This window comes from Balaenoptera acutorostrata, chromosome 19, assembly GCF_949987535.1.
Source record: "Balaenoptera acutorostrata chromosome 19, mBalAcu1.1, whole genome shotgun sequence".
Taxonomy (NCBI): domain Eukaryota; kingdom Metazoa; phylum Chordata; class Mammalia; order Artiodactyla; family Balaenopteridae; genus Balaenoptera; species Balaenoptera acutorostrata.
In genome coordinates this window covers 49,772,980-49,798,851 of record NC_080082.1, presented here as the reverse complement: position 1 = coordinate 49,798,851, position 25,872 = coordinate 49,772,980, and the positions used below count along the sequence as shown (strand labels likewise).

Below are 25,872 nucleotides of genomic sequence, written 5' to 3'. Positions count from 1 at the left end.
CAGCCGACTCCGGACGTTTGACTGGACCCAGTCACGGCAGATGACACACAGCTGGTGGCAGAGTGGCTTAGGGACCTGAGTTTCGGAGTCAGCTGATTTCAGCTTCCAGCCCTGCTTCAGTCACTTATTGGCTATGGGATCTCAGGTGAGAGACTTCACCTCGCCGGGCCCATTCCCTCACCTGTAAAATGGGAATAGTAATAGTACCTGCCTCGCGGCTACTGAGAAGATTGAAGACAATGTCAGGCTAAGCCCTTAAGATAGGTTAGCTCTTATTTTTATTCTTCCAATCCAAATCCTCTCCCAGCAACTAGGCATCTTATAGTTTAACACTTTTCCTTCAGAGTCTGCGTGTTTTATCCTTCCATCCATCAACACCACCTAAGATACACTCACATACACCACCCACACACACCATAAAAAAAAAAAAGATTAAGAAAAAACCATTCTCTTTTGCTTGCTACCAAATTTATTTAGGTGATTTTTCTTCTGTCATTTTTCATAAGTGTCCCTGAAAGTCTGAATTTATTGAAGAGTGGAAACTTTCTGGAAGAGCGCATGTGACAGCAGTATGCTCCCTCATTCCTGGAGTCCTGTGTCCCCATTCCTGCCCAGCTGAGTCAGTAGTTCTGAAGGACAGATTCCTCCTCTCTTCTGTCCCAAGTCATTGGGCAGCTCCCTCAGACCCTGGACACTGCTCTCAGCTCCTCCTTCACCTTCAGCAAAGCACAGGAGCTCGCATGCTGCCCTGGAGAGCGCCTTCTTCTCCAGAGTTCTCTCTCACCTTGACTGCTCCCTGAGCATGTTGGGGCACGAGAAGGGAGGGCAGTATGGCGAGATCAAGAGCTGGGCTCTTGTGGGCACATCCTGAGGAAGGCTGGGTACCTGCTCTGACCCAAACAGTGCCAATCCCCAGCCTGCCTCTCCAAGGTTCTGCCTGACTTGAGCTTGGACCTGCCCCAGCGATGATCCGCTTTGCAGGCCAGGCCTCCTGGCCACCCGCTGCAGAGCCCCCCTAGAGTCCACTACCTGACCTCTATGTTAGATAGCTCCTGCGGCAGCCCCTCTCCTTCACTCTTCGGTGTCACGCTGCCTTCCTGCCACCAAGGGCCACAGGCTCCAGTCAGCCTCCCCAGCAGCCCCTGGAAGTCAGCTTGGTACCCAGATGATGAGAGATAGTAGGCAAGGGGGTCGACACAGGAATTCAGGGTGTTGAGGGGCAGCACGTAACTTCTCCACTTGGGGCTTTCACCCTGGATGTAGCCCACAACATGGGACACATTGTAGGGCCCAAAGCAGACGAGGAAGTTGAGCAGCATGGCCGCTGCGAGCCCGCCAGCCTCTTCCGCCGGCGCTGGCTGGCTCCCTTACCGAGTACGCACACCAGGCGGCTACAGCAGTAGCTGGTGATGAGCAGGGGCACCCCAAAAAGGACCGCAGCCATCTCCAGCTGGACAGGCAGGAGAAAGGCCGGCTGAGCCTTCCGGAATTCCAGGTAGCATGTCCCACCAGCTGATCCTTCCAGAATTCCAGGTAGCAGGTCCCGTTGATACCCTGGGTGGGGGAGGAGCACCCCGAGAATTCAGTGGCATGGACCACAGTGCAGTGAGCAGCGGCCAGGAGCCAGCAGGCCCCGCTGACCAGGCGAGCCTGTCCCGGCCTTGACCGGGTCTTGTACCAAACTGGGTAGGCCACGCTCAGGAAGCGCTCATCGCTCACAGCTGCCAGGAAGAGGGACGTGAGATAGATGGTGGTGAAGAAGAGGAATCTGGAGAAGGGGCAGAAGATGAAGGGCAGGGACCAGCACGTGCCGCTCGCTGCCTGCACCACGCGGAATGGCAGGAAGGGCAACAGGATCGGGTCCGATAGGGTCAGGTTCAGCGAGAGCACGTGCACGGCCACCGGACAGCGCTGCAGCTTGCCCACGAAGATCACCAGGGCCACCAGGTGGAGGGGAAGCCCCATGAGGAAGGTGAAGAGGTACACGGAGAAGTAGAGGCAGTGATTGCCGGGGAAGAAGGACCGGTCTGAGCTGGTGTTCATGGTCATGGCCACTAGCAAGAGAGGGACAGAGATGGCAGTCTGGGTGGGCATCTTGCACCATCCGCTTCTCAGCTATCAGAAGGGAACATCATCTCCAGCCTCATTCCCTCATGCCCTCAGTGCTTTCCCCAGCGGGGTCAGCCTGCCTGTCTTCCTGGTCACACCCTGTCTCCTGTCTCCTTTCTCTAAGCACCAAGGTGCACTCCACAGAGCCCCTCAGGGTCCCGTGCTTACCTGCTGGTTTGGGAACCCAAGTTCTCTGCCGCTCAGCAACTTGCTGGCTCCTCCAGAACAAGTCCAGTGAGCTATTATCTGGCAGAACTGATAAAAACCTGGCAGTGCCCATGATGTCACTCGCTGCTGAGCAACAGCCCAAAAGATGCCTTTAGCTCTGTTAGCAGTGCCGGCCCAGTACACAAAATGAGGGGCAAATTCCATGACTGCCTGCGTGCCTTTCTCCCCAGCAGCCTCAGATGGGATAAGCAGACTGCGTCTTCTTCTCTCTGATCCTCTACTTGAATTTCATCTGCTCCTCTAGAATGGCACTCATCCAGTTTGCCTCGTTGTAAGGGCAGGAAGTGTGATACAGTGATGTAGAGCTTGGGCTCTGGAGCCGGGGCTTGGGTTCAATGCTCGTCCTGTCACTTACTAACTCTGTGATTTGGGGCAAGTGACTTAAGCCCTCCGTATCTCTGCTTTCTCATCTATAAAACAGGGATAATCATAACCAATCTCATAGGCTTGTGTACATTAAAGCATTAATACGTGTCAAAGGCTAAGTTAAGCGGTAAGTGTGGTGAGCCCTTGACAGATGCCGGCTGCCAGTCACTCGTGTGGGCTTGTCTCTGGGCTGATAGTAATAATATGAACGTTGGTGGCAATGATGATGACAGCTACCTTTTAGTGGGCACATAATCCATAGCAGACCCACTGCGTCTCAGGGTATCACCTTATGTCTTGAAATCCTCACAGTGGGGAAGTGATTCACTCCAGGTAATACAGTTTGTTAAGTATTGCCACCAGGGTTCAAACATCTGTCCAGCTTCAGAGAGTATTTACTTATTCATTCAAATATTTATGGAGTGCAATGAGATACCATTTCATACACCCACTAGAATGGCTATAAGCAAAAAAAAAAAAAAAAAAAAAAAAAATCAGATAATACCAAGTGTTGGTGAGGATGTGGAGAAATGGGAATCCTCATACATGGCTGGTGAGAATGTAAAATGATGGAGTCACTTTGGAGGGCAGTTTGGCAGTTTCTTAAAAAGGTAAACATAAATCTATCATGTAACCCAATTCTGCTATAGGTATCTACTTAAGAGAAATGAAAACATATGTCCACGCAGAGACTTGCTCATAAATGTTCATAATAGCATTAGTCATAATAACCAAAAAGTGGAAACATCCCCTGGTGGTCTATCAGCCAATGAATGGATAAACCATGTGGCATAGCCATACAATGGAATACTATTTGGCAATGAAAAGGAATGAAATACCCATGTATACCATAACACAGATAAACCTAAAAACATTGTGCTAGGTGAAACAAGCCAGACATAGAAGACCACGTATGTTTCCATTTTTATGAAATGTCCGGAACAGGCAAATGTGTAGAGACAGAAGGTAGATTACTGGTGGCCTGGGGATTGAAAGTGGAAATGGGATTACCTGTAAGTGAACATGAGGGATCTTCCTGGGGTGATAAAAATGTCCTAAATTGGATTATAGTGATATAATATAATCCACACCTCGGTAAATTTACTAAAGATCATGGAGTTGTACATTTAAAGTGGGTGAATTTTATGATATGTAAATTTTATCTCAAATAAGTTGTTAGAAGTACAGCAGTCTCGGGGGGGGTCTGAGTGGTGGGAGTATAATAAAGACATCAATAACACAGAGGCTGAGAGCTCCTGGAGCAAACAGCGCAAGCAGAGGGAATGGGGGGCAGTGCACAGGCTTGACCTGCTAGGGGCACTGGTAGAAAGTTCAGGGCCCAAGGAGCGAGGGTCACCAGAGGATGCTGGGGGTGGGTCGTGCGGGGCCCCAGGGGCCCCAGGGAGGAACTGAAATCCCCCCTAAGTGGAGGAGGCACAAGTCACTGGAAGAAGTGGCCCGGCATCAGCAGGTGCTCAGGTGCGGAGGAAGGGAGAGTGGTTCTCGGGTTACAGGAGGGGTTGCCTGGGCTGGAGTTCGGCCTTTGGCTGAAATCCTCTGATGTCACCACTGCGCAGAGAACAAACTTGTTTCTGGCTTCGGCAGAGCCTCGGGCAAGTGACTGAACTTCTCTGGCCCATTTCCATATTTTTAAACAGGGATAATAAGACTTCTTTTGGAGGGCTGTTATGAGCATTCACTCATTCAGCAAATATTTACTGCAAGCCTACCGTGTGCTCGGCTCTCTGCTAGTTGCTGGTGATATATCAGCAAATGAAACAAAAATCCTTGCCCTTGTAGACATTTTTTTTTTCTTTTTGGCCGTACCACGCGGCACGCGGGATCTTAGTTCCCCGACCAGGGATTGAACCTGTGCCCCCTATAGTGAAAGGGCAGGGTCTTAACCGCTGGCCCTCCAGGGGAGTCCCCACTTGTAGACATTTAGGCACGAAAAGAGATAACTTGTGTAAACCAGTTTGTGCTTGTCAGGCACATAGCTACCACTTTTTTGCTTCTGTGTGTTCATGTCTTTATCGTCATTAGAGGAACAAGTCTGTTTCCTGCTCCTCACCTCAGAGCAGACGCCCAGACATTTGTCTCTCGCGGCCACTGTCCTCTGCCCACTCTCTCTCGGGTTCAGGGTGCTACCATTCACCTTCGCCAAAGGGACCACAAGGACAGGCATTAAGCCTGATACCCCAAGTTTTCCAAATGTCCCCTGATCCTCCTGGAAGGATCACATCCTATGTCCACCCCTTCTTTGCTGTAGGGTCTCGGGTAAATTTCTAAACCCCGCAAAATGAAGATGATAATCATACCTGGTTCCAGGACCACAGCCAACGCATGCAGCACCTTAGTGCAAATTAGGAAAATGTACACCCTGCAGGTGAGCACAGCCCAGCACCAGGGTGCACTGCTTGAGGAGTGCCTTTGTTCAAATTAGAATAAGTTGCTGCTTCCCCTGGTTGGAAGCAGCCCCATGCCAGGCCCACGGCTTGGCGAGCAAAGCACAGGGTAGAATTTTGTCGGTGTTTGCGCCTCTGCCTGACACCTTCTTGCAGTGAGCAGTCCTGCTCATCTGTACAGCAGCCGCATGGCTGAATCGAAGGAATGTGGGAGGATGAAATGAGACAACGTTTGTAAAGCACTTGGCATGGTGACTGTCACGTGTATTTCTGGAGTTGCTAGTGTTTTCCCTTCCCCCGGCATCTTCTCCTACCAGCGTCCTGTTCACATTTCTAATGCTGCTCCCTTGTGGTGTCAAGCGGTATAACAGTGTCATTACCTTGCCTCCAGCCTCTTATTCAGAAATTCAAAATGGTCTTTCCTAGGAAATGATTTTGGAGTAACATCTCCCAAAGTAGACCATCAGAGTGGCGGCAGTTCCTCTGGCTTAGAAGCAAACCTCCCTCCTCCTTCCCCACAGGGCACATGGGCAGTCAGGCCAGTCAGGACTCGGGAGAAGAGCAACGGACAGAGGTGGGAAATCGCGCAGATGTGTGCCGAGGCAGCTTACCTTCCTCCTGTGACCCAGCTCCAGGCCTCCACTCTTCTCTCCACCTGGGATGCCATCTTCTGCCAGGCTCAGTTCTTCCCATAAGTGGCTCTGGGGATGCCCCCCAGGCAAAACCACCCTGCAGTTCCTTCGGAGCGGCCCTCGCCAACCGCCTGGAGAAGCAGTCTGGCTCTTCTGCTCCCTGCCCCTTCCCCCCTGCAGTGATGACTACTTCTGGGACGGCCCCCCTTTTGTTTTTGCCCCACGCGCTGTCCCCCAGCCAGCGCCCCCTCCCAAGTAGCCGGTCACCAGCGGGTTGAGCACCACGCTCCACGCACCTGTAATGAGCCCCAGCTTCCGCCAGCAGCCTCCGATGCTGGGGTGCAGGAAGCCAGCCACGTTGGAGGCATTGTAGGGTCCCAAGCAGAGAAGCAGCGTGAGCAGAGCCCCGCCGGCCACCCAGGCCGCCTTTAGCTTCCGTCTGTGGCTCAGGCCTGAGCGGGCCAGCGCCCGGAGGCAGCCCGCGTAGCAGAAGGCCGTGATGATCAGGGGCAGAAAGAAGAGCAGCAACGAGAGGCTGAAGCGCGCGGGGCCCGCCGAGGCCGGGTCCCAGGCCTCCAGGCAGACTGGAGAGCCGTTGACTGGCGTGCTGATGCCCAGGGAGCTGGTGGTGTTGTCCAGCCAGCCTCCCGGAGCCTCCAACCCGAAGACCAGCCCCAGGTGACAGAGGACAAGGGCCCATATGGCCACACACACGCCCCAGGAATAGCGTGGCCTCCGGGCAGCTTGGTAGCCCAAGGGGAAGGCGGCTCCCAGGTAGCGGCCGACGCTCAGGGCGGCCAGGAAGCCGGCGCCCGCGTAGAGAGGAGCGAAGTGGACCAGGGCGAAGGCAGGACAGAGTGAGGTTGGCAGGGGCCAGGCTCCCCCGGCCAGGGCCTCCGCCGCCTTCAGGGGCAGAGACGTCGCCAGCAGGAGGTCAGAGCAGCCCAGGTGGAGGGCATAGACCAGGCTGGGGGTGAGGCGCAGCCGGGCGTGGGACACGGCGCCTGCGATGGCCAGGGCGTTGAGCGGGAAGCCCAGGGCGAAGGCGGCCATGTAAAGGGCGAAGGCGAGCTGCGGGGGCAGGTCCATGGGGCCCCTCGTGCGCGCCACTGGCTCCCTGCCCTCAGGTCTCAGGGCCCGGGAAAGGGGGCTCCCAGAGTCACAGACTGGTTTCAGCACTTGCTCAGGGTGCGAGAAGCCATCCAGTGGGATAGCTGGGGAGACAGACGCCGGTAGGGGGAGGCGGCCTGGATTAGAAGAAGTGAGGACCACTAGCCGTCAGTCCTCTGTTTCCTCTCCACCATGTGCCCCCTTAAAATGAAGCGAGCGATCGCGGTGTAATGGGAGGAGATGGAACACAGGCGTGCAGGTCCCGGAAGAGGGAAGGCCTCTTGATTTCTGAGACTCTGGGGAGACAAGCAGTGGAGAGAATTCAGAACAGAATTGAGGGACTTCCCCGGCGGCCCAATGGTTAAGACTTCGCCTTCCAATGCAGGGGCTGCGGGTTCGATCCCTGGTTGGGCAGCTAAGATCCCACATGCCTCGTGGCCAAAAAACCAAAACATAAAACTGATGCAATATTGTAACAAATTCAATAAAGACTTTAAAAATGGTCCACATCATAAAAATCTTTAAAAAAAAGAAGAAGAAAAAAATGAACAGAGTTGAACCCTACAGTATGTGTTTTTCTCAGGAAAAGAAGCTAGATTCCTGTGTTCGCACGCCTTCCCCAGTTCCCTGGAAAGAGAAGGAGTTGTTTCCCTACAGCAGGCAGTGCGGGGCTGGTGGCAACACCTAACCGAGGGGAAGTCGGGTGTAGGTTGTAGCAAAGGGCAGGAGAAGGAGGTTGCCCGGGGAGAGTCCAGGGGTAAGCCAGGTCCCATTGGTGTCACAGGGAATGACTTTAGCCAGCTTCAGCGGTTCACCCTAAGCGGAGGCATCTGGGGATCCGGGGAAAAATTGTTGCGGGGAGAGAAGCCACAGAAAGAGGGACTCACCTCTTGGTTCTGTCAGATGTCTCTGAGGCTCAGGAGTCCCCTGAGGGAGGGTGGCCAGGATGGGCAGTGAGCCGGGATGGGCAGTGAGCCGGAAGGGAGAGAAGGGCGGGGAGGCAGGGCCATTAGCCTGAGGTACTCACAGCCTGGATGAGCAGCTAATGGGGCATCTCAGAAGGAGGTGAGGGTCCAAGATGATGCAAACACAGGAAGGGGAGAGGTTAGAAATGTGGACTTTTCCTGGGGGGAGTGAAGAGTGCGTAGCCAGCACCTTTTTTTTTTTTAATTTTTATTGAATATAGTTGCTTTACAATGTTGTGTTAGTTTCTGCTGTACGGCAAAGTGAATCAGCTATACGTATACATATATCCCCTGCTTTTTGGATTTCCTTCCCATTTAGGTCACCACAGAGCACTGAGTAGCGTTCCCTGTGCTATACAGTAGGTTCTCATTAGTTATCTATTTTATACATAGCAGTGTATATATGTCAATCCCAATCTCCCAGTTCATCCCACCGCCCCCTTCTCCCCTTGATGTCCATACATGTGTTCTCTACGTCTGTGTCTCTATTTCTGCTTTGCAAATAGGTTCATCTTTACCATTTTTCTAGATTCCACATATATGCGTTAATATACAATATTTGTTTTTCTCTGTCTGCCTTACTTCACTGTGTATGACAGTCTCTAGGTCCATCCACGTCTCTGCAAATGGAACAATTTCGTTGCTTCTTATGGCTGAGTAATATTCCATGGTATACATGTACACACATCTTCTTTATTCATTCCTCTGTTGATGGACACTTAGGTTGCTTCCATGTCCTGGCTATTGTAAATAGAGCTGCAATGAACATTGGGGTGCATGTATCTTTTGGAATTATCAGCACCTCTAAAGAGCAGGGTTGGTGGTACAACCAGAACGCACCTTTATTCCATCCCCACCCCTGCCAGCCCGTTCAAACTGGCTCTGGGGGCTTAGTCTTCTCTACTCCTGGACGAGCTCGTGGGCAGGCCCAGGCTCACTCCCAGATAATAAAAAGTCCCTCTAGTCACCCGTACCATCTCCACTTGGCATTTACTATGTGGGATAATGAGATCATCATTCCCAGTTAGAGCTTCTACTCTCCCCCCACCTGCACAGGCCTTGGGCTCCTCCATCCTCCCTCTCCTTTCCCCTCTGACCTGATGACAGTGGTTTATGACCCTCCCTGTGTTGACAGGAGGGAGAGGAGAAGAGACCTGGAGCAAGCAAAGTCGAGTTCGGCGGCACTGAAGTACCCGGGCTGTGGTCTCCACCCTGCCTCTCTCTGGGCTGCACGGATGTCAAAAGGGACTCCTCCCTGGGGCACTTGTAGGGACATCGGGTGGCACGTGCCTCCAGCTGGTTGCTTAACTTTCCTCTCAGGCCCTGAGAACTTGGTCATTCACCACTCTGTTGGGGTCATCTTGCCCTTCTAGGGAGACCTGCTGAGATTTAAAGCGGCCCTAAGCTGTCTCTGTGATTCTCTCTCTCTGTCTCTGACCATGCACGTGTCTCTCTATCTGTCTGTCTCTCTCCTGCCTCAGGCTGACAGTACAGTCTCTCTGGACTTCAGCTTTCTTGGGTGTGTGTGTCGTCACCAGGCTCCTATGTCCTCCCCCAAATCCAAGTCACCCAGAATAAGCTTCTCTGAGTGGTTCCCTGGAAGTGCTTCCCACCAGGCTTCCAGAGCAGGCAGCCTGAGATTCTCAGCATATCCACGGCTCCCTCCAAATAAATGATCTCATTTCCTTTTCATACCTCAGGAACCAAACTGATTCTTGGTCACCCCCCTTCTAAGTCTTACATGTGTCGTCCAGCACCTCCCTGGGAATGTAGAAGAACTTGCGACCTGTTGTTTAGTATTTTGTCTTTGGGAAACACTGAGAAACTGACAGAACTGAGGAAAAGTCAACAGGAGTGCCATTTCACCTCTTGTGACAAGCATTTGGTAGATGAGCAAAGCTGGGTGCAAAGGGAGACAGCGGGGGGCTTCCCTGGTGGCGCAGTGGTTAAGACTCCGCTTGCCAGTGCAGGGGACATGGGTTCGAGCCCTGGTCTGGGAAGATCCCACATGCCGCAGAGCAAATAAGCCCATGCGCCACAACTACTGAGCCTGTTCTCTAGAGCCCACGAGCCACAACTACTGAAGCCTGCACGCCTAAAGCCCGTGCTCCACAACAAGAGAAGCCACCGCAATGAGAAGCCCATGCACCGCAACGAAGAGTAGCCCCCGCTCGCCTCAACTAAAGAAAGCCTGCACGCAGCAACAAAGACCCAACGCAGCCAAAAATAAATAAATAAATTTATAAAGGGAGACAGCGGGTCTTCAAGCTCTTCTCTGTTTGGCCCTCCCACCTGGCAGTTCAGGTGTCTGCCCAGTGTCCCCTGCTCCGAGGGTCTCCCTTGATCCCTGCATCCAAACGGGCCCCTCCCCTGCTCCAGCCCCTCTGCTTTCATCTTGTGTTGTGGTTTCTTCCAAGCACCCAAGACTCTGCAACATCAGATTTGCCGGCTCCTCCACTAGAATGTTGGTCAGTGAAGGCAACGCTTTCTGTGTGCTTTGTCCACCGCTTGTTGCATACATAGCAGGGGCTCAGTGAGTCAGATGGATGGCCAATTGTCTAGGCTCCAAGAGGACGGTGCGGTCCGGGGCTGGGTCGGGGGCTGCCTGTGTTCTAGCCCCAGCGCTGCCCAGCCACCTGCTGTGCACACCTCAGCAGGGCCTGATGACAGCCATATCTCTCGGGCAATTGGTCATGAAGTAGGCTGATATCAGCAGTCAGGCTCAGGTCCAGGATGGGAAGTCACCCGCTGGTTGCCAGGGAGCCCGTGCCAGGCCTCATCAGGCTGGCGGCTGCCTTTAGATCCTTCAGCTCCTAAAACCCTCTGGGCACCTAGACTAGAGACCCCCAAGATTAGGACCATGTTGTATCTTTTTTGTACCCCAACAACTGGCTCTGTGGTGGATGCAGTGGGAGGTGTTCAGTAGATGTTTGCTGAATAAATTGTTGAATGATACTGGTCCCCAGACCCTTGCCCTCTCATTTCAACAGCTCTCGAAGCCTTCCCTTTCTCCAGAAAAGTGGATGGTGCTCACAGCAAGTCAAACCAGGGAATTCCCTGGTGGTCCAGTGGTTAGGACTCGGCACTTTCACTGTCGGGGCCCGGGTGGAATCCCTGGTCAGGGAACTAAGATCCTGCAAGCCACGTGGCGTGGCCAGAAAAAAAAAAAAAAAGATGTCAAACCAGGGACAAAGTAGGTTGATCAGTGCCCCACTCCTTGGGCATCCCAAGGACAACCTCTCAGAGAGCATCTGGATCGAGCAGATGGGAAAGTAGGGCAGCCAAGGAAGGCGGTGCCTTCAGAGCGCCCACCACAGGCCGGGAATTTGACTGTCATCTTGATGAATGATTAACCACAGCTTTATGCCCTGAAGGAGAATGGGCCTTGGCCCCTTGGCAGAAGCAGGAGAACAGGTGGAGAGAGAACAGACGGAGAAGCGGAGGAGAAGCCGGAAGTGCCTCTCTGGCAAGTCGGCCAGGGAACATACTAGAGAGCTAGTGGGGGCACGGGGGGAGGTAGAAAAGCTGAGAGGTTCCTCAAGGTAGCTGGCCTTCGAGAAGGCAGGCAGCTGTGGGCTGTGAAACGACGCAGCAGGGTCACTTTTGAGAAGTGCTGTGAGTAATGCGTTGGCTTCCCCTTTTTATGGTCTTCAAGAGATGCAAATCAGATGGGAATGTGGTTTTAAGGGACTTTTGGCTATTGCGTTAATCTTCTTATAACATGACATAAGGTTATACCTCACTTCCTTTCTCGAACCACCTGCATTTCCCTGTTACAGACGAAGAGACTGAGGCTCAGAGAAGTCGGTGAACTTTGCCCAAGATCATTCGGCTGGTTGAGCAGAAGAATCGAGACTCAGACTCTGTCTGTGACGCCAGCGGACTCTTGGCAACAAGACGATGGACCCTCCGATCTGGTGATTTGCTCGTGAAGTCACCTTTCCCCTCTCCCCAAGCCCCAGCATGCCTGCCCCATCTCCCTGTCCCCACTCAGACTCTGCAGACTGGAAATCATGCACTGGCTCTTTGCCGTGGCATCTGAGCCATGTTTATTGTGTAGCTCTGGGTCTGTTCCACGTTTACCCACATCAGTGTACGTCTCAGACCACGAGACCCCTGAGGAAAGGGGTCGCAGCAGCATAATCCTCCCGTGGAATGCCTCTTAGAGAAGAAACCAGCCAGGGCAGTGCCTCTACCTCATTTTGGTTCCTCTTTCCCTGGGCTTTGCCCTGGGGTCAAAAATTACGCATAAGATTAGTGAGTGCAGTTATCAGAGCAGGGGTGAGGTGTCAAAGGGATGGGGAGAGAGAGCAATACAAATAATGACCAGCTGATCCCCGCAGGGACACAGCCAGCTGGGGGGTGGGGTTTGGGAGTGGGTAGGTGGTGGCAGAGGGCTGGGAAGGGGCAGGGGGATTTGTACAGCTCAGGGTAGGTATTTAGATGAATTTCTGGGCGAGAAGGGGAGTGGGAAAGGACCAGGGACAGACCCTTTGGAGGGTCGGGGTTACCAGTGCTAAGAAGGAAGACTGTCTCTGGACCATGTACAAAGTTCTCTGCACCAACTGGGGTTGCAGTAACTGTGACTGTGCGTGTGTGCTCGTGTGTGTGTGTGTGTGTGTGTGCGTGCATGCGTGCGTGCGTGTGTGTGTGTGTGTGAGACTTCGCAGCTGAACAGCAGAGGCTGAGAAAGTTCCAGGACCACCCTGGCCCCTGCGGCCCCTGTGGCACCTCCACCTCAGCTGGTTTGGCTCATCAGTGCTTGAGGGTCACGTATTCCACTCCTTCCTGGGCCAGCGGCGGCTCCCCAAACCCAAAACGGACCAGCTCCGAGTAATGTATCCCCTCGTCTTCTAGGACCTCTGGAGTCACGTTCTCATAGTCGCCCTGAGAAAGCCACATGGTGGTGAGCGTGGCCTCGCGCTCACCAGCCTCCCACAGCCCGCTTCCCCTGTCCCTTCTCTCCTCGGCTCCACCTGGGGGTCCAAGAGCCCAAGCAGGAGTCCTCTTGTCCGGAAACTGGCTGCAGCCGGCCTCAGACTGGGAGGTGCCTGCCCTGGGTCTGACCTCACCAGGGTCTGGGCAGCCCTCCCCGCTGCCCAGCCTCTGCCAGCACTGAGCCCACCCAGGCTCTGGGACTCACAGCCGAGGCCAGGTCCCGTCACTCCCCCACCTTCCATAGCCCTGCCCTCTTACCACTTGACGCTTCTGCACCACAGAGTAAGTGACCGTGTCGTCCCTGTTTGGGGAAAGTCCCCGCGTCTCTGAGGTCCCTGCATCTCTGAGAGGGAAGGCAGAGAGATGACCACAAATGAAGCCTTTTGCATGAAATCTGCTCCTTCTTCCAACTCCCCTAGACCCTAAGAGCACCGCCAGCCTCTCAGCCCCTTGTATCATGCCTAGTGCACACGGCAGGGGCTGATGTGTCAAATGAGTGAATGTATGTATGAACGTATCGCAAAGTCCCAACCTTGGTGATAGAGACCGACTCTGGCTGTGCATGCTCCTGGTTTGTAGGAACAGATCCAATTCCCGAGACCGTTACCAGGGGGGTTGTTATGGAGCAGGAATGAGGAGATGAAGTACGGGCCTGGCACAAAGAGGGCAGGCGAGACACGAGCTCTTCCCCCCACATCCCTCCCAGGGTGCAGGTGTCACCCCCCTGGTGCCCTCAGTACCCAGGTCTCGGTGCATCAGTCTCGCCAAGAGGAAAGCGCAAGGCAGCGTAGCTGACGGCATCTTCCATCACTGGATTGTAGCACCCCAGGGAGTGGGGGCCTTCAGCTTGGGGGATCCTTCGAGCCTGAGAGGAAGACAAGGTTTCGGCCCTTACCACTCCTCTCCCGGCCCTAGCTCCCCCGCCCCTCGTACTCTTTATCACCCTTCTCTACTTTGTTTCTTTTTTTTTTTTTATTTGACACATAGTTGATTTTCTACTTTGTTTCTTTCTTGACTTGAAGCTCTGCCCTGCATTTCATCTTTCTCCCATCCTACCTTTACATTCCTCACAAAGAAGCTCTGTCCGCTGGAACTTTCCTGAAGCCCCTGCTGTCTCTGAATCCTCTTCCAGCTGAGAAATAAAGCCCCGCTCAGGGAGGATGAAGGGCCTGGGAAGAGGGCCCTGTGGACACGGCATGCTGGGGGCTGCAGGATTGAGTAACCGGGGTCGTTCCCTGGGATGGGCGGAGGGGGAGCAAAGGTGGTGGGCATGGGAGGAACTCACCTCCGCTGAAGCTTGACTCCCCAGGTTGCCAGGAGGAAGATGGCCAGGCAGAGCCCCACTCCCAAGGCCACTCGCCTGCTGATGGTGGCTGAGCTATCTGATAGAGAAAGGAGGTACGTCAGTGGGTGTCACTGCCTCAGTCGGGTAGCAGGCCAGCTCTGCCCTGTGATCTTTGCCTGGGAGGCATCCTTGGCTTCTCTCTGCATAGCCACGGTCCTTCTGGCCTGCGGGACATCTCCTCCTTGCCCAGGGGGTGTGGTGCAGAGTAAGAGGGAGAAGCCAGCCCTGCCCTCTGGACGTCTCATTAGGAGGGAAGGGCAGCTCTTTCTCAAGAGGAGCTCCTGCTGTGTGACAGACTCGGGCACACACAGAACACGTAACCCTCATAAGCGGTACCGCCTCTTCAGAGGGCAGCTTGGCCATGCTTAAAATCACTTGTCCTTTGAGCCAGTCAGTCCGTGCAGGAACCTAGCCTACAATTCTCTTCGCAGGTGTGCCCAGAGCAGGAGACTGCACCCAGCCTTGAGGAGGGCAGTGGGCACATAGTTACTCGACATCCGTACACGGGACCGCAGTGCACCCTCAGCAAAAGAGTCAGGTCTCCAGGGTGCCTGCAGAGGGGAGACCCAGGGAACGTGTTTTTATACAATGTGTAACTGTTCCAAATGACCCCCTCAGGCTGGCTCCCTTTAACACCAGCTTTGCCAGTGACAATCCTCTAAATTTAAAGCCATGGCTCCAATCATTAACCTGAAAAAAGCACGATAAATAAATATTTTCCCCTGTGTTTCCAGACTCTTCAGACACCCTGTATATGCACAGATAGAGAACAATCTCCAAGTGCTGTTATTACATGGAAGAAAGGGAAGTTCAGGGCAACGGTGTGAGCTCTCCCACGAAAGAAGGATATATGGACATAAATAACAAAGTTATTATGTAAGTAACAAAGAAGTAACATAAGTAACAAAGAAGGGTGTATGGACATAAATCCCTACAGGCCTATGGGTGCACGTACAGAAAAGTCTCTGTGAGGGGCCATATCCAGCTGCCAACAGCGAAAGCCTCAAGGAAGGGAGGGGGTAGAGTCCTCAGGGAGCAAGAAAGGAGAGGTATCCGTCCTTCCACTATTTACCCTTTCATGGTGTTTTAGTTTTTTACCATGTACTTGTATTGTCTTTAAAAAAAAAAAAAAAAACACTAAAATCTCAAAAGGTAGAAACAAGCAGCCTATCAAGGGTGAGACAGAGAGAGAGGCAGAGAGAGGGAACCAGGAGGAGCTCAGGATGGCTGGAAGGTAGGATCAGCCTGAATCCTCCTGGGGAGGCGAGAGACTGAGCGGGGAGGAGGGAAGACGGGGGAGCTGTGTGTGAAGCAGGGGCCCCTCTGAGCTCACAGGCTGCCCACTCCCCACCCTCCGTGCACTCGCTTGACAGGCGGGTGGGGCAGGGAAGGAGCACGAGCGGGGAGGAGGTCTGGAACGCACGCCGCAGGAGTGGCCAGGGCCAGAGAAGAAGAGGGAAGGGCCCTTACAGTAGACAGTGAGGGTGGTGGGCGGCGACTGGCCCCGGCCCAGCCTGTTGGCCCCCTGGCACCAATAGGCGCCTGAGTGCTGCAGCGTCACAGGGTCCAATCTCAGCGTCTGATCATAATGGCGGAGGTCTTGGTTATTCCAGTCAAACCATGTGTAGTGGGAGGTGGGAGGGTTGGCGTCGCTCTCGCACGTCAGGACTGCCTTCTTCCCCTCCACCAGTCTGCCTTTCGGGCTGATGGACACACGCAGGCTCCTGGGTGCATCTGTAAGTAGAAGCGAAGTCAGGATCCAGGTAGCCAGTCACCTGCCCGTCTCCGCTCTCAGCCTCTGGCTCCAGCCACTCACACAGTACTTGGAGATCCCAGGGCTTAGACGAGGTCTGTCCTATGGAATTGTTGACCAAGCAGTGGTAAATTCCAGCATCTTCTGGAGAGATGGCGTCAAAGCTGAGTTTCTTTCCTTCCTCCAGAAGGATTCCATTTTTCTTCCAGAAGAAGCGGACGTCCGTGGGACGGCTACTTAAGAAGTCACATTGGAGGAGGACCGGGTTCCCAGAGCGAATCTCATTGTGGGGAGTGACCTGGACGCTGACATCTTTGGGGGCATCTGGAGAGCAAGGACCTCAGGCTGACCTCTTGGGTCTCTTCCCCTCTTCCTGTTCCCGAGAATTCCTCTCCCCTTGGCCCTGAGGCCTGACTCTCATCCCTCAATTCTCTGTGAGGACTGTGGTTCAGGCTTCGGTCTCCTCACCCTTAGAGCCCCGCACCCCAACTGGGCCACCCCCCAGCTCCCCCGGCCCAGGGCACTCACACTGGACATCCAGGTTGACAGGGGGAGACCACAAACACCACTGGTTACAGGCTGCACATTTGACTGGCCCTGTGTCCCAGGCAACTTTTCGAATCGTCAGCCCAGCAGGTAATAGCTGGTCCTGGAAGCCTAGGTGATTCCATTCATATCGGGTAACTCGGGGATTACTGGAATTGTAGGTACAGGACAGGATCACGCTGTCTCCTTCTCGAATCGGTGTGCGGTTTTGAATCACTGTGATTACCTCCTTGGGGGGATCTGGAAGAAAACCAGAGAAATGGGTGAAGAAAAGTCAGCCGCCCATAAGACCTGTTCCTTCCTGCTTCCTCTTCCCCCTTCCTGTGCCGTGCATTCACGCAGTTCCTCTATTAGCCGAGGGAAGGCTTGTGCTTCCCTCTTGCCTCTGAGGACAGAAACCCTGCCCTGGCCATTTGGCCTGGTTGTGGTTTGAGACAGGATGGTGCAGTGGTTAAGAGCACAGCCCTGGGCGGAGTACGTGTGGTGCTGTGCGAGGCAGGGGCCACTGTTTGTGGGTCTCTGCACGAGTCTGGGGCACGGAGCCGGGTCACTACAGCAAGGGCGTTAATTTTAAAAAGAAAAAGAAAAGCGTAGCTCTGGATCCAGACTGCCGGATCCTGCCCCTTGGAGTTGTGTGACCATGGGCTGCAGGCCTCAGTTGACTCATCTGTCAAATGGGGTCCCGTGAGTAGCTAACCTTGTGGAGTCATTGGAGGATGCGGTGAGAGGATGCTGTTAGAGCCCTGTGGCGTGTGGTAAACACACAATACACGTTGCTGCTGCTGTTACCACACACCCGGTGTCTAGGTTTCAGGATTTGGGCATCTGCATCAGAGTACCTGGCCCCGACTATGACATCCCAGGGTCCAAGGATCAAACCTAGGGATTCTCTTTGTCCTGGGCTCCCCTCAGTGCCAAGACTCACTGTGTTAAACAGGCTCTGACAACCGAGAGGTAATGAAGCATTTGGCCCCAGTTCTCCTCGAAAACGTCAGGACCCCTGCAGGGACTCAGCCACTGCCGAGTGACGCCAAGTCTCCGCGTCCCTCATGGGACCCTGGCATCTTGCCATTCATTCAAGTCAACAAGCATCTACTGAGCACCTCCCACGAGCCAGGCCCTGTCTGGTACTAAGGACACAGCTGTGAACACAACACCCGCCCCAAGAAGCTTATCTGCCAGGAGCCCCTGGTTTGTGCTTGCTGGCCCTTCGCGGACTCATCTGCCTTCCTCCCGCCCCCAGAGCCATCTCCTCCCTCCAGCAGCTCTGCGACCACTCACACTGGACTTCCAAGTCAGCCCCCTGGCCAACGTCTCCAGGACCAAGACTATTTTCCGCCAAGCAGGAGTACTCCCCAGCGTGCCTGAGGAGGACCTCTGGGATCTGGAAGGTCCTGTCCGTCTTTCCAGGCATTTCTAGCCCATTGTAGTACCAGGTGTAATTTGTTGGAGGAGGATTGGCCAGCGATATACAAGTCAGCTCTACTTTATTTCCTTCCTTAGCTGGCGAGGAGAAGATCTGAACGCTGGAAGGTTCCGGAGCATCTGGAAGAAGAGGCCGAGGCCCGGGGGGGTTGGGGGGGGGGGGCGGTGAGCGGAGGCCTCCGGGGCTCCCCTCCCGTGGGCCTGGAAGGCGCCCCTGCTGACCCCCGGCCTGGCCCCTCCCCAGCTCCCAGCAGGCTCACAGTGTACTTGGAGGTCCACTGCTTCCGACTTTTCTGAGCCCACATCGTTGTGGGCCTTGCACTGGTACTGCCCACTCATCTTCCTGGTCACCTGGGGCAGAGTGAGCGTGGGCGTCTCCTCCGCCAGCAGCGGGGCCCCGTCCCTGAGCCAGGACACACCCCGGTGCCGTGGGTTGCTGCTGACGATCTGGCACGTCATGGTCACAGACTCTCCCTCTGTTACAGTGGCTTCTGTGGGACTCACCTGGATCTTCAACTTCGGCGCGTCTGGAGGAGCAGAGGGGCAGTGAGGGAGGGGATAGGGAATTCTCAGAGGGTGCGAAGTGCTGACAAGTTGCGGGGCTTTTATTCTGATAAAGCAGCGGCCTATACAGAGCGGGCGAGGGTGCGTAGCCACTCACTGTCACCCTTGTCAACAAGGGTGGGCTGGTCCAAGCGCCAGGTGACTGACCGTCACAGCCTCCCAACGCGGTTCTCTGCTCCCCACACCCCAGACCCTGAAGGTCTGGTCTCCACCAGCAGCCAGCAGCATTCCCAGGACTGTCCATCAGACCTTGCCACTCTCCTGCTTGAAACCGTTCAGTGGATCCCACACTTAGAGAAAAATCCAAAACCCTCACTGCCGCCCACGAGATCTAGTGTCCCGGTCCCTCTCGGCCTTCCTTTCCTACCGCTGGGCCCCTTGGACGCAGTGCCAAGCCTGCTGGCGCCTTGCTCTGAGGCAGACACACCAAGTTCCTACCTCAAGGCCTTGGACTTGCTCTTCCCTCTCCCTGGAATTCTCTTCTCACAGAGATATGCCTGCCTCAGGCCCTCCCTTCACCCAAGTCTCAGCTCAAGTTCAGCCTCCATCCCTCACTCCCTCTGTCCTAGCCCTGCTTTATTTTTTCGTAATACACTTAGCACCACCTACACATGCGTTCTCTATTTCCCTTTTCACCTATCTACTCTTCGTCTCCCTGACTGCAAAGCTAGTTCCACGTGGGCAAGAACTTTGCTCACTGCTCTATCCCCGGCAGCCGTAGTAAGGCCTAGTAGGTCCACAACAAATATTTATTGAATGAATGAGGCACAAAAAAATGGTGTGAAAAAATTCTTCACCCCCCCCCCCCAGGGGAACAAAAAAACCTTAACCAGGTGATCAGGTCATGGTTTGAGGATAGATTATTTTATTCTGAATCAGGTGTCCCCTGAAACACCGGAGCTGACGATGGGAACGGTGGAGGAGGGGCCGCGGCTCTGCCTGGACCATTCCCAACAGCGCGTGTTCACAGACCCATCACGCTCCCTTCTGTGTGGGCCCCTGTTACCCTCTGCGGGGGTGAAGGGATGACCGGCCCCCCGGCCCCCCCCTACAGAAGCACTGGGGAGACTCACGCTTCACATCCAGCCACACCGTTTCCTCAGAGAGTAACTGCTGCTCCGTGGGGTCCCAGAGCTGGCAGGTCAGGTTCTTGCCATGGTGAGTCCACTGCGGCTGGAACGTGAGAGTGCTCTGGGTGGAGACAGTCTTGGTGGACAGGCAGGTGGAGGTGACCGCAGGCTCCTCCAGGGACCACTGCAAATGAACCTGGTACTCAAAGCAGGCGAAATTCAGCAAGCAGGTGACAGTGACATCACGGAGCTCCCGGATTTCTGGAGGGAGCTCAATGCGGGGTGGAGGAGCCGTCTCTGCAAAAGAGCAGGGGCCATGCTGGAGGCCTGGGAGCCTGGACCAGCTTTAGATGCCCTGCCCCAAGTAACCCATCAGGAATCCCTGGCCCGGCCCGTCCACCTCTCTCCGGGCCTGCCTTTCTCTGCTTGGCCGAAACACCCTCTGAAAGGTCTTGTGAAAGCTGATCCTCCTTAGAAATTGTGTTTTATGTTTTATAGTTACTTCACTCACACCCCCCTGGTGTTTGCTTTCTAAATGTTTTCCAGGCCACTCCCCCCGCGCTCCTCAGTGGATTTTACACGTTTAGTTCAACATGCTTAGCTTGGAGGACAAACCTGCATCTGTCCAAAGGCCTCAGTGTCGGAGACCTCCCACCCAGCACTCCTGGAGGGGATTCCTTTCGCAGAGAGGCCTGTGCGCTGCCAGCCCCTGCTCCCCCCGAGGCTGGGCCGCCCTCAGATTGCAGCGTCTGGAGCTTCGTCTCTCACCCCAAACACAGGGCTGCTTAGAACCAGCCACCAAACACACAGGCCGTGGAATGGAGCGAGCACACTCCCTGGGGTGGAGGCCCCAGACCTGTGTTTGGTTCACACCCTATCCGTGTGTCGTGTAGCCACGAAGGCCTAATTAGAATTAACCCCCCACATTAATACATTGGGAGATTTCACTTGAAAATTCAGATTTCCATCTCCGGAAAAACCAGGCAACCTGGAAGCCAGATTCTAGAATGGGCAGAGGCTGAGTGGCAGGGGAGATGCTCAAGGAGGGATGCGTGCCCATGCTCCAGTTTGCCACGGGCGCCACTGTTTTGTGGCACCCCGGTCGCTCACTGGCATCCCCGTCTGGCCTCTGCAGGCAACCTGGTTTGTGAGCTGTCCCAGGAGTCAGGTGTTCCCCACCTTCCTCATTGCCGAGACAAAGGAACCCATCCTCAGGGCCTTACCAGAGATGTTGAGGCCTATGGGCTCCATCCATTTGTCCTCCTTAGACGTCATCCTCAGCCCCAGCTGACCGCTGTCATTGACTTTCACGGGATTGATGAGGAGGGTGCAGTTGTATCTGCTGTTTCCCAGGAATCGTACCCTTCCCTGACGAGGAGGAAAATCCCTGATTTTTAGGTTCTTATAGAGGATGGTCCCACTGTAGCTCTTGGTGGAGTTGTCGTACTTATAATTGTGGTACACAGTCAGGTTATCTATGGAGTGCCTGTTTACGATACTGTAGCGGCAGGGAATCCAGACGCAGGCTCCATCCCAGGCATAGAGGGTCTTGGGATGTTCAAACGTCCAGGAGGCTGAGTCAGAGAAAGCCAAGTATTCTGGAACCCACCAGAGTGAACAGAAAGCATTACTGAAGGACACTGAGAGCATTCTAAAGAATTTCCTCTGAAGAGACGGGGTGGGGGGGGGGCGGGGCGGGGGGGAGAGGCAGATACACAAAGAGAGAAGTATACACACACACACACACACACACACACACATACATTGACTGTCCCCACCCTGCCCCACATTTACTCTTCTCTGCCCCCATCTTTCCTCCTCCTCTTCCAGCTCCCACAGTCATCCCAGACCCAAGTATCCGCCTAGGCCACCATCCTTACCGAGAAGCAGAAGTAAGGGACCGAGGAGATGCATGGTGCTGTGTCTAGGCGGGAGCCTGGGCCAGGAAGAGTTTGTCTTTAAGCCATCTGGTCACTTACATCTTCCAGACAGCTTTTCTTGCTCACCCACTGAGCTCCAATCCCTTCTCCCTGATTCCGAGAAGACCGTGTCTGGTTGCATGGCAGGATATGGAATTCTGGAAGCTCACAGGGTCTTTTTCTGGATATGCTGTGCCTCTCCCATCAGCCCGAGAACCATGTAAGGCTAGCCTCTCTCTTCCCAGCACTCCTTCCTTTCTTCCATCCATCCATCCAAAACTTTATAAACTTGCTGCCCAGCTCTCAGGCTTTGAGTGGCACCAAACTACTGAGCACCTCGAATGCCAGGCCCTAGGTGACCTGGAGCTTACCTTGGGTCAACTAGCGAAGGGTTTCACACAGGGGAGAGACATGGCCAAAACTTGATTTTAAAGACCGGGAAAAAAATAACTCTGAAACCAATCATTAAGTATGATGCCAGGAGAGCATTTAGAAGGGTCTGAAAGGACTTAGGAGAATGTGGTCCAAGGGTCCCACTCAGATGCCCCCATGGGCTGGTTAGGAAACAAATCAACCAGGTGGGGACACGTCTTGAGTAAAGGCCATGACTATCTCAGTTCCAGTCAAGTGGGAACGTGGGCTCAGCACTGCCTGATCTTCTACTGTTTTAAAAGAAGTAAGAAGCCAGAGTTTCATGTGAAATGACCTGCTTTGAAAAAAACAAATAAACACGGTGCTGGTCAAACAAAACCTGTCTGTGGGCTAGAGGTAGTCCAAGGGCTGCCGGTGTGCAACCACTGCCCATCTCTATGTGTGGGCGCACGTGCGGTGAGCTGGACCACCACCTCACTGGACTTTTACATAGAGTTACATTTACATAGAGTTAAATTTAAGTTCCAATTTACATGGTCGTGCCCTGAATGCCTGTCCCTGGGGAGCCAGCAGGACGTGCCAACAGAGTGTGTCTCCTGTCTCAGCACAGACCTGCGTCTCTCCCACCCGCCCAGCCAACAGTTCCCACACATCGGCGTCCCCTCCCCAAGCCCCTCCGGCTGGCTGTTTATCTCCTCCGGCTGGGCTGCGCGGCTTATGCTAAAGGACCGTTGGGTGTCCGGGACCGGTGTGGGGAAAGCTAGGCCGCTGGCCGAAAGTAGGAAGGGGGTCTGTCCCCAGGCATGGCGGCCGTGCTGGTCTGGCCTGGGCATGGATTAGGGCAGACTCTCCACGCAGAGCTCATATAGCCCTGCGGGTGCTAATAGCGTTACACAGAAAAAAGTCCTCAAGGTCACATCCGTTTGAGAGAAGCTGGATTTAAAGAAGTGAAATAGGAGTCTTTAGTGCAGGCCTTTTCAAACCCTTTAACCAGCCGTATGTGCATCATGCATCTCCCAGCATGGGGGCTAGAGTAGAGTACACGACCCATACTTCTTTAGCCATGGGAACTATTTTATGTTTTCCATGAGAAACTTGGCAGGGTTGTAGGGTCAGTGTTCTGAGGGATGCACTTTAGGCTCTGTTTGGGTTTCCACAAGGGCTATGGCCAGGGCCAGGTTCCATTCCCCGTGGCAAAGACTAGCCTCAAGTAGCTGGGCCAGGGTACCCCCTCTGCCAGCAGCCACCAGTCACACCCTCATTGGGGACCAGCTGGAGAACGCCAGGACCAGTGGAAGAGGGGTGCTTCTCAGAGCAGGGCTGCATGCTTACCCCTCGGAGCTCAAGAGGTCTCTGGAGCGCAAGAGGTGGGCCCCAGGCCTGCGCTTGGAAGGCGGCTGAGGCAGGATGGGGCATGGAACGCTGGGAACAGTCGGCATTGGGCACAAAGGCTCTGGACCCTTGGTCTGCTCAACACGGGCCTGTTTAGAGCCTTGCAGAACCTCAGAGCCGGCCTCCTTGATTCCATTCTTCCCTCCTGGGCACCCAGTGATGCCTCCTGCTCTCAGAAGACTTGCCAGGCCTGGCAAGGGACATGCTCAAAGGCCGGGGACTCCTACCTGTTGTCACACAGGCAAGAGAAAGGGCGGGGAGTCCCACTGTGCTCCCAGCCCCTAGAATTGTGCCTGGCACATGGCAGCGGCTCCCTACTTGCTTGTCGAATGCAAAAGAGAACAAAAATGTTTTACCTGATTCCTCATGTGTCTTCTGTCTTCAGGGACCCTGGCAGCATCTAAGAGTGAAAGGGGAAGCACAGCAAAGTCACCAGTGACTGATTTTCACTCTTCTTGGCCACACCCCCCCAGCTCTCTTTGTCAGCAAAGCCACTTCTGGGTATTTATCTGAAGGAAACAAAACACTAACTGGAAAAGATATCTGCACCCCAATGTTCCCTGCAAACATGCAAGCAACCTAAGTGTTCATTGACGGATGAGTGGATAAAGAAAGTGTAAGCAAAAGAATATTACTCAATAACCAAGAGATCACTGAAGAAATCAAAGAGGAAATTAAAAAATACCTAGAAACAAATGACAATGAAAACACGGTGACCCAAAACCTATGGGATGCAGCAAAAGCAGTTCTAAGACGGAAGTTTATAGCAATACAATCCTACCTTAAGAAACAAGAAACATCTCAAATAAACAACCTAACCTTACACCTAAAGCAATTAGAGAAAGAAGAACACAAAAACCCCAAAGTTAGCAGAAGGAAAGAAATCATAAAGATCAGATCAGAAATAAATGAAAAAGAAATGAAGAAACAATAGCAAAGATCAATAAAACTAAAAGCTGGTTCTTTGAGAAGATAAACAAAATTGATAAACCATTAGCCAGACTCATCAAGAAAAAAAAAGGGAGAAGACTCAAATCAATAGAATTAGAAATGAAAAAGAAGTAACAGCTGACACTGCAGAAATACAGAGGATCATGAGCGATTACTACAAGCAACTATATGCCAATAAAATGGACAACCTGGAAGAAACGGACAAATTCTTAGAAAAGCACAACCTTCCATGACTGAACCAGGGAGAAATAGAAAATATAAACAGGCCAATCACAAGCACTGAAATTGAAACTGTGATTAAAAATCTTCCAACAAACAAAAGTCCAGGACCAGATGGCTTCACAGGTGAATTCTATCAAACATTTAGAGAAGAGCTAATGCCTATCCTCCTCAAACTCTTCCAAAATATAGCAGAAGGAGGAACACTCCCAAACTCATTCTACGAGGCCACCATCACCCTGATACCAAAACCAAGCAAAGATGTCACAAAGAAAGAAAACTACAGGCCAATATCACTGATGAACATAGATGCAAAATTCCTCAGCAAAATACTAGCAACAGAATCCAACAGCACATTAAAAGGATCATACACCATGATCAAGTGGGATTTATCCCAGGAATGCAAGGATTCTTCAATATATGCAAATCAATCAATGTGATACACCATATTAACAAATTGAAGAATAAAAACCATATGATCATCTCAATAGATGCAGAAAAAGCTTTTGACAAAATTCAACACCCATTTATGAGAAAAACCCTCCAGAAAGTAGGCATAGAAGGAACTTATCTCAACATAATAAAGGCCATATATGAAAAACCCACAGCCAACATCGTCCTCAATGGTGAAAAACTGAAACCATTTCCACTAAGATCAGGAACAAGACAAGGTTGCCCACTCTCACCCTATTATTCAACATTGTTTTGGAAGTGTTAGCCACAGCAATCAGAGAAGAAAAAGAAATAAAAGGAATCCAAATCGGAAAAGAAGAAGTAAAGCTGTCACTCTTTGCAGATGACATGATACTATACATAGAGAATCCTAAAGATGCTACCAGAAAACTACTAGAACTAATCAATGAATTTGGTAAAGTAGCAGGATACAAAATTAATGCACAGAAATCTCTTGCATTCCTATACACTAATGATGAAAAATCTGAAAGAGAAATTAAGGAAGCACTCCCATTTACCATTGCAACAAAAAGAATAAAATACCTAGGATTAAACCTATCTAAGGAAATAAAAGACCTGTATGCAGAAAACTATAACACACTGATGAAAGAAATGAAAGATGATACAAACAGATGGAGAGATATACCATGTTCTTGGATTGGAAGAATCAACATTGTGAAAATGATTATACTACCCAAAGCAATCTACAGATTCAATGCAATCCCTATCAAATTACCACTGGCATTTTTCACAGAAATAGAACAAAAAATTTCACAATTTGCATGGAAACACAAAAGACCCCGAATAGCCAAAGCAATCTTGAGAAAGAAAAACAGAGCTGGAGGAATCAGGCTCCCTGACTTCAGACTGTACTACAAAGCTACAGTAATCAAGACAGTATGGTACTGGCACAAAAACAGAAATATAGATCAATGGAACAGGATAGAAAGCCCAGAGATAAACCCACACACATATGGTCACCTTATATTTGATAAAGGAGGCAAGAATATACAATGGAGAAAAGACAGCCTCTTCAATAAGTGGTGCTGGGAAAACTGGACAGCTACATGTAAAAATGAAATTAGAACAGTCTGTAACACTATACACAAA

The 25,872-nt window shown here is 52.7% G+C and overlaps 3 protein-coding genes and 1 long non-coding RNA gene across 7 annotated transcripts; 1 reads left to right on the top strand and 3 right to left on the bottom strand.

Annotated features, from left to right (window-relative positions):
- Positions 1 to 463: 463 nt before the first annotated feature.
- Positions 464 to 5,911, bottom strand: FFAR3 (free fatty acid receptor 3). Its single transcript, XM_007165127.2, is given in 4 exon segments — positions 464 to 1,336; positions 1,339 to 1,474; positions 1,510 to 2,054; positions 5,720 to 5,911. Coding segments are annotated over 4 exon segments (1,074 nt in total). The 5' UTR covers positions 5,802 to 5,911; the 3' UTR covers positions 464 to 1,025.
- Positions 5,912 to 5,926: 15 nt separating this feature from the next.
- Positions 5,927 to 7,822, bottom strand: FFAR1 (free fatty acid receptor 1). The gene is made up of 2 exons (XM_007165128.2): positions 7,738 to 7,822; positions 5,927 to 7,146 (listed from the first exon to the last, which is right to left on the bottom strand). The coding sequence occupies exon 2, from the start codon at positions 6,827 to 6,829 to the stop codon at positions 5,927 to 5,929; it is 903 nt and encodes a 300-aa protein (XP_007165190.2). The 5' UTR covers positions 6,830 to 7,146; positions 7,738 to 7,822.
- A 3,419-nt stretch (positions 7,823 to 11,241) lies between these two features.
- Positions 11,242 to 16,290, top strand: LOC103009531 (uncharacterized). 3 transcript variants are annotated; one of them, XR_449567.3, is made up of 5 exons: positions 11,242 to 11,430; positions 11,595 to 11,732; positions 14,063 to 14,151; positions 14,833 to 14,974; positions 16,064 to 16,290. It is a non-coding gene; the product is annotated as an uncharacterized LOC103009531 (long non-coding RNA). The 3 variants fall into 3 exon arrangements; XR_003622879.2 differs by having other exon boundaries at positions 16,061 to 16,290; XR_449568.3 differs by having other exon boundaries at positions 14,050 to 14,151; positions 16,061 to 16,290.
- On the bottom strand, positions 11,778 to 23,533 carry CD22 (CD22 molecule). 2 transcript variants are annotated; one of them, XM_007165126.2, is made up of 14 exons: positions 23,496 to 23,533; positions 21,337 to 21,392; positions 20,680 to 21,054; positions 19,460 to 19,753; positions 18,083 to 18,349; positions 17,679 to 17,942; positions 16,380 to 16,637; positions 15,915 to 16,175; positions 15,569 to 15,832; positions 14,039 to 14,135; positions 13,810 to 13,885; positions 13,494 to 13,618; positions 13,012 to 13,096; positions 11,778 to 12,702 (listed from the first exon to the last, which is right to left on the bottom strand). In XM_007165126.2, the coding sequence occupies exons 2-14, from the start codon at positions 21,368 to 21,370 to the stop codon at positions 12,571 to 12,573; spliced, it is 2,532 nt and encodes an 843-aa protein (XP_007165188.2). In that variant the 5' UTR covers positions 21,371 to 21,392; positions 23,496 to 23,533; the 3' UTR covers positions 11,778 to 12,570. The 2 variants fall into 2 exon arrangements, with proteins under 2 accessions (XP_007165188.2, XP_057389260.1); XM_057533277.1 differs by lacking the exon at positions 21,337 to 21,392 and having other exon boundaries at positions 23,496 to 23,519.
- Positions 23,534 to 25,872: the final 2,339 nt, after the last annotated feature.

Coding starts and splice junctions, on each gene's coding strand:
- FFAR1 (XM_007165128.2), bottom strand. CDS start 6,829: ATGGACCTGCCCCCGCAGCTCGCCTTCGCCCTTTACATGGCCGCCTTC.
- CD22 (XM_007165126.2), bottom strand. CDS start 21,370: ATGCATCTCCTCGGTCCCTTACTTCTGCTTCTCG. Junction 16,638..17,678: donor GGCTGACTTGGAAGTCCAGT/GTGAGTGGTCGC, acceptor GTTTTCTTCCAG/ATCCCCCCAAGGAGGTAATC. Junction 16,176..16,379: donor TGTCAACCTGGATGTCCAGT/GTGAGTGCCCTG, acceptor CTTGCTCTCCAG/ATGCCCCCAAAGATGTCAGC.